Source organism: Cannabis sativa, chromosome 3 (assembly GCF_029168945.1).
Source record: "Cannabis sativa cultivar Pink pepper isolate KNU-18-1 chromosome 3, ASM2916894v1, whole genome shotgun sequence".
NCBI classification, from domain to species: domain Eukaryota; kingdom Viridiplantae; phylum Streptophyta; class Magnoliopsida; order Rosales; family Cannabaceae; genus Cannabis; species Cannabis sativa.
In genome coordinates, this window is record NC_083603.1 from 24,826,630 (window position 1) to 24,834,450 (window position 7,821).

Sequence of the window (7,821 nt, forward strand, 5' to 3'; positions counted from 1 at the left end):
GGTTTTGCCGCCAATTACTCTTTACTTTTTTTCTTTCTTTGATGCAGTTGTGTCTATTATATACAACTCTCAATGTTTAAGTACAGTTTAGTATGCCACACACAACATGATCCGCTACAAAAAATTTTACTTTTAGTCACAACAAAATTTGTGACTAAAAATAAAAAAGTTGTGGCTAATTATAAATTATCATTATTGTGTTGTGACTAAAAGGTCCGTGGTTAAAAGTATTAGTCACAATAATTACAATTTGTTGTGACTAAATGTATTTTTAGTATCACAATATTTGTTGTGACTAAAACTAAATTAATGATAACTTGTAACTAAATATTATGTTTTAGTCACAAGTAACTTTTTGTTGTGTTTATATTGTTACTAAAAGTAGTAGTTTTTTGTAGTGGTCAACATGTTATAATTTGAAACAAAATAAAAAGCGCATGATGCTAAATATTTTTAACTAAAACAACAGTGGTAATGTGGTATAATATTCATTATATTTTATCAATTGAATGGTATTATTACTAGTGAGCATTACCTTCTATACCATTAGAGTTAGAACTGGCTAAAATGAGAGCGATGGAATCGCATTACTCCACTCAATCCGGTTCTGTTTCTAGCTTTAGACTCGCAAAATTAATTCTTTCTTCTTTTCTCTGTTAGAAGATCTATCACAACAATAATTGCCACGTCATCACATGCATGCACGTGGATCATTTGACAATTTCAACCAGATCTAATCTAATTATTATTATAATCCACTACTTACGTTTCGACCATCTCACAACATCAAAAAAAATAGTAATAATCACAACAAGTATAACTTCTACTACTATACTACTACTACTACATACATTTCCCTCGTTTCTGTAAACGAAAGATATATTATTACGTATAATTAATTAATAATATTAGCTCTACACCCATGGCTTGCATGAGACTTGGCTCTAAATCTGAAGCCTTCCATCGCGAGGGCCGAACATGGTATACATATATATGTATATATATCTCTTCATCTCCACGTAAATATATAGATACATCCATATACATGTCAATATATATATCATCATATATACTTGTTGTTGTTCTATCAGGTTATGCACAACTGGGCTTCCAAGCGATATTGCAATTGAGGTTGGGGAGATGTCCTTTCATCTCCACAAGGTGAATTTCTCAAAATCATGCATGAATTAACATTTAATATGGGATGTTTAGTATCTTCATTCAATATTCTATCAATGCCTTACATATATATATATATATATATATATATATATAGATATAATACTTCTGATATCACGAGTATTTGCTATTTATATAAGAAACACTACTGATTTCAAATTGAAATCAACTACTGATTTCATATTGAAATCACATAGATATAATGTAATAATTTGGAAACGGCTAACCAGTGCCACAAGTTAAATTACCAAAGAGAGATGCTCTTTCAACATAAACCAAAAAATGTATTAAAAGAATACCAACTGACAATAAAAAATAGTATGTAGCTAAGAAATGTCTTCAAATGTCTGTTTGACCTGAATTATTAATTATACATATTATTTTAAAATAAATATATGTTAGACCTACAATTTTATTTCCACTAATAATAAAATACCTCGTTAAATACTAATACGAGGAGCAGGGCCGGTCCAAGTATTTTGGAGTCTCGTGCAAAATTTTAAAATTGGGGTTTTTTTTTAAAAAATAACCGTGTACTTTAAAACTAAAATTTTATTACTAGATTTTTTTTTTTAAGATTTATTCATAAATTTTCAATTATAAATTTTTTATTTATGTGTATATAATAGGAAAAAAAAAGAAAAAAAATAGGCATTTTCTTTAATAATAAAAATAAAAAAATTGGGCCTTAAAAAATGGGGGCCTTGTGCAATGGCCCAAGCTGCCCAATGCTTGGGCCGGCCCTGACGAGGAGGATCGACTCGAGCCTGCTGAGGGCTTTGGCCAAGAAAATTTAATTTTTTTTTTAAAAAAAATACTTTATTTTTGGAAAAAAAATATTTAAGCACTTTGTCAAAAGAAATAGCATTTCCAATAAAAAAAAAATGGAAGGAAATAATTTCATTTTTTTATTATTAAATTGTGGTAAAAAAATATAAATATAGTATTTATAAAAATTAAATTAAATTCTTAATTTTTAGGGAAATTTTCACAAAGAAATTTTTGTAATTTTTTTTAATTTACATTTTTACGGTTTTGTATTGTTTTTATGTTATTGAAATGTTATACTATATTTTCGCAGCATGAAAATAACTTTAAATAAAGAAAAAAAAAATCTGTGAAACTATATATTAAAAAAAACTCAAAATTTTGTAAAATGTATTGTTAGTTGTTTTTAGGTATTTCTGAAATAATCCCACAGTTTTAAAGAGAAGTTTGATTAAAATTGGGGGCCTCGGCCCAACTCGACCCATCATTGGATTAGTTCTAATAATTGCCCATAAGCATGTAAATGAGGGTGATCCCCGCTCCACTTAATACTCCAGCTGATGTAACATTGTATTTCTCTAACCACGAGGTCTCATCTATTGTACTAGCGAGACTTAATGGGTGGGGGCAAAGGGGCGGTGAAGCCCTATCAGCCGGGCCTTCAACACATATACTTAGCCCAAAATTTACACAAATTACGCTATTTAAAACTTTTACATGATAAACTTTTTTAATATATATTTTTACATTTTTACTGTTTTGTAAGAAGAATACGAAAATAATTAAAAAATCACATCAAAAATCAAAACAACATGAAAATAATATACAAATGATAAAATATCAATAACAAAACAACAACAAACATAACATGACTATAACATAAAAATATAAAAAAAATTGTATTTTCTGTAAATAAAATCTTAAAAATTGTAATAAATATATAAAATTTTGTACGACCATATTTTTATAATTTTTTTATTATTATTTTTGTATATTTTTAAAATAATTTGTTATTTTATTTTATAAAAGCTCAATTAGATATTGTCATTGAATTGTAAATGTTTATTATATAATATGTTATATTAAATGTAGCTATATAATAGAAAATAGTTTTTTTTTTAAAAAAATCTCAATTTAAATTTAAACTTACTATATATATATATGTAATTTTTTTGTCTTATATTAAATGTGGCTATATAGCATAAAGTTTTTTTTTTTTTTTTTTTTTTTTAATGTTACGTTTTAAAGTTAAACTCATTGCATGTATCTAAAATATATCTTTTTATTATTGCTTTCTTTGTGTTCAAAAAAATAAAATAAAATAAAGAGTTCTTGTTGTATTCAGGTTACCTTTTACAGTTATTAAAAAAAATATTTTTTTATTATTTTTTGAAACAAACAAAATGTGTATGATATTTTTACAAAAATGAAAATCATTGCAAAATTAAAATTATTATGGTTAAACTAAAATTATAATTAACAACATATTTTAAATATTATTTTATCTTTTTATTATATAAATATCACTTGAAGTAAATAACTTTTTAAATAAAAAATGATGTTGTATATTAATAACATAAAAAAACTAATGATATAACTAAAAATATAAATAACTAAAATAAAGTACATCAAAACATAATATTAACTTAATATATATATGTATACAATATACTTCTTAATGGATTTTAGCAGGTAACTAAATAAATTTAATTATAAATATTAATTTTAAAAAATATTAAACGATTGAACTTTGATTTAATGGAGAATATTAAAAAAAAAATTTGAATTTTTATGCTTAATTTAGGTACATAATTAAAAAAAAATATAAAAATATTTTTTACACTACATCAAAATAAGTTTATATAAAAATATTTAAATCAAATTTAATTTTTTTATCATTGTATTTTGTTAAAATTTTTTTATTATTGTCTTTTTCAACCAGATGGAACAATCCGAAATAACAAATTTTTCTAATAAATAAAAAATTTAGCATAAAAATTTAAATTTTTCTAATATTATTTGGCTAATATACATTAAAACTGTTAAGATATGAACAAAAAATTACAAATATGTGCCAAAAATATGTACTAGGTATTTCTTTAACCAATGACGTATAAAATTTTGGTGCACATATATATTTTTTAAGTATTGATTACTTTTATAATAAATTAGAGGTGTTTTGGTATATATATAATTTTTATGTATTAATTTTTCTATAATAAATTAGAGCTTTTTCGATAGATGATCCATTATATGTATATATATCAATATGTACATTATTTTTTATATTAGGGGATGAAGATTCAAAGTTAAGAAACCATTAGGTTATGCCAATGAGCACATTAGGTTCATAATTTTTGTGATCATATTGTTTCTTACTCTTTTGAACATTTCCATTAAAAAGAAAAACACTGAAATGTTGTAATTATATATGATATATTAATGATACAACTTATTTAGTATTTTTAATATTAAAAAGAACCCATTTTAAGTATTTCAAAAATGGAGTATTTTTTTATGGATTTGGTTTGTGTGAAGTTTCCACTGCTATCAAGAAGTGGGTTACTGGAAAAGCTTATCGAAGAGTTAAACAATGGGAGAGAGGAAGCTACAACAGAACTATCATCAACTTCATGTGTTTTAGAGCTTCATGACCTACCTGGCGGAGCTAAAGCTTTCGAGCTCGTAGCTAAGTTTTGTTACGGCGTCAAAACAGAGATCACTTCCTCTAACGTCGTTAGTCTCAGATGTGCAGCAGAGTATCTCCAAATGACTGAAGATATGGGAGAAAGAAATCTTATTTCACTGACTGAGTCACTTCTAAGTGAAGTTTTCAGCAGCTGGGTCGACTCAATTAAGGCTCTGGAAACCTGCGAAGAGGTTCAAACTACAGCTGAAGAGCTCCACATTGTTTCAAGACTCATAGATTCACTAGCCACTAAAGCTTGTGCTGATCCTGGTTTGTTTAACTGGCCTTTAACGGACCATAACGACGTTAAGAATATCAGTCCAAAAACCTCTTCTTTATGGAACGGAATATACTCTGAAACCAAACCTCTGCCTCTTGGAGATGATTGGTGGTTCGACGACGTGTCGTTTCTTAGTTTGAATCTCTACAAACGATTCATCTTAGCTGTTGAAGCCAAAGGAATGAAGCCCGAAACAATAGCTTTGTCAATCATGTACTATGCTAAGAAATACCTTCCAATAATGAACACTCAAACGAGTTTGAACGATTACAGTTACGTCAACAACTCATCATCTGGTGCCACCATTTCCGAGTCAGAAATGAGGACTCTTCTTGAAGAGATTGTTGGATTGATTCCGTACAAGAAAGGGGTCACTTCTTCAAAGAGTTTATTGAAGCTTCTTAGAGTTGCAATGATATTACAAGCCAGCTCTTCTTGTAGGGAGAATTTGGAGAAAAGAATTGGGACACAATTGGACCAAGCTTCTTTGGTCGATCTTTTAATACCAAATATGGGGTACTCTGTTGAGACCCTTTATGATATAGAGTGTGTTCAGAGGATTTTGGATAATTTTTTGAGTGTCTCCCTTGAATCTTCTTCTCCTTGCATAGTTGAAGAAGGCCATCAAGTTGTAAGTACTGCTGAGAATAATAATTGTGATGGGTTGGGACCTATGACAATGGTGGCTACTCTTGTTGATGGGTATCTTGCTGAGGTGGCGGTTGATGTTAACTTGAAATTGCCCAAGTTTCAAGCTCTTGCTGCTATCATACCTGATTACGTTAGGCCTGTTGATGATGGTATTTATAATGCCATTGATGTCTACTTAAAGGTAAAGTTACCTAAACTGATCAAACTATTTTGATATGAAGTTATAATTTCTTATCTAATAATAATATGATCTTCCCATTTTAAGATAAGAATTTTAGATCACAGTACTTTATTTACGTGTTTCGCTTAAACAATGTTTATCAATCTTTGATCATAAAATTAAGTCCTACATTCTGATGAACGAGGCAATTGATGTATTATTTGACAGAAAATCTGTCCAGTAAAAAAGATTTCATATAGTAAAAGTCTTATATTTATGTGATTATGCTTACTAGTTCGTCTAAGTTTAATATTAATTATTAAACCATGTTTATATATATGGAATTTAGGCACATCCATGGATTACAGATTCAGATAGAGAACAACTCTGCAGACTAATGAACTGTCAGAAACTTTCACTGGAAGCTAGTACCCATGCAGCCCAAAATGACAGGCTCCCTCTTCGAGTTATTGTTCAAGTCCTTTTCTTCGAACAGCTTCGGCTTAGGACATCAATCTCTGGTTGGTTTTTTGTCTCTGACAATCTTGACACCTCTCAAAATCTTCCTATCAGCACTGGAAATCTTGGTCTGATCCCAAGATCAACCGATCATGGCTGCCGATCATTGGAGACGGTTTCCAAAGATCAAGAACAGATTATCAAGTGTAGCAGTAATGTACTTGATGATCATGCCATGAAGCTACGTGTTTCGGAGATCGAAAAGGAGTGTTCAAACATGAAAAAAGAGCTTCAGAAGCTCACCAAGACCAAGAAAAGTTGGAGTCTTCTTCCCAAGAGTTTTGGCTTTAGGAAGAAATCTCAGTCTAATTCTACGCAAAAGGAGTTAAAACGCTCCAGTATTAAGCTTGTAGTGCCACCAGAATCAGCTTTGGATGCTAATAAAAAAAATATTGCTGATCAGAAGATTAATAATGGTGAGCTAGCTCATATTAGTCATTAATGAGTTTCAATAATAATCGGATCATGAATTCATGATCATCTTTGCAATGTGATCAGTTTTGAATCTTTTCCTTCTTATTTCTGGTATCAACTTGTTAATAATCTTTATTAACATTGTTCGTAGTTGTTTTGTTTGTTAATTAAGCTTATTAGATATCATGAACAGGAACAAGAGTCCAGCAATGTTTATTTTGGGAAAGTAATTATCATTATTATTATGGAGTGTATTATATTATATATCATCTCTTAATCTTATTAGAGTTTTTACTTTTTTTTTTTACCTTAATTATTTCCAAGGAGAGGAGTTATAGGATACTCCTACAAATAATACTAATAAAAGTACACTTCAAAATTTTAAACATTATGTTAATTGACTAAAATAAAGTATATTTCAAAGTCCTAATGAAAAAAAAAATAGAGTTCGTCAATGGAACACATTATATTGTTTGTTTATAGAGATTTTCCGAAACCAATTATAAAATAATTAAGTTTAATAAAGAAAGAAGAAAAAAATCAAAATTTTACGTGGTTCTCGCATCAATGAGTCTTATTCCACAAGTTAGATTTGGAAAAGCTTCAAAGTATCTATATACAAATGTTTTTTTTTCTTAGAAGATGAACTCTAATTCTTAGGTTGATAAAGCTCTCTTCTCTTTCTTTATATAACAATTACAATAATTTAGAAGGCTAAAACAAAGACTATGGGGCCTAAAATCCAACCCATGGTCAATAATAATATGAACTTGGATTTAATTTTTGCCATTTTATTTTAATTTAATGAAACAAATAAGTATTTTCCAATTTTACTTTTATCTTATCAAATTATTTAATTATCAATTTTAATTAAATAATTATAAATAATTATTAATAAATTATAATTTAAATATATTTATTAATTAGACTCATAAATTGTCTAAATTAACAAAAAAACCCTTATTTTTATTTTCTTCTCAAAATAACTCAAATTTGGTGAATATTCTCAAATAAGACAGTCTATTTTTGAATTCTGATTAACTTATTAAAATAATTAATTGATTCTACAAGACGATATTATTGTAGACAATGTGGAAATCATGGGCCTAAGTAACCAAGCTCCCAATAAATTAATCTAAAATTTACTAAGTAGATTTATTA

The 7,821-nt window shown here is 27.8% G+C and overlaps 1 protein-coding gene across 1 annotated transcript; it reads left to right on the forward strand.

The window, feature by feature from the left end:
• The first annotated feature begins 779 nt into the window (after positions 1-779).
• Positions 780-6,795, forward strand: LOC115710719 (BTB/POZ domain-containing protein At5g03250-like). Its single transcript, XM_030639074.2, has 4 exons — positions 780-981; positions 1,092-1,161; positions 4,486-5,748; positions 6,077-6,795. The coding sequence occupies exons 1-4, from the start codon at positions 923-925 to the stop codon at positions 6,686-6,688; spliced, it is 2,004 nt and encodes a 667-aa protein (XP_030494934.2). The 5' UTR covers positions 780-922; the 3' UTR covers positions 6,689-6,795.
• The last annotated feature ends 1,026 nt before the right edge of the window (positions 6,796-7,821 follow it).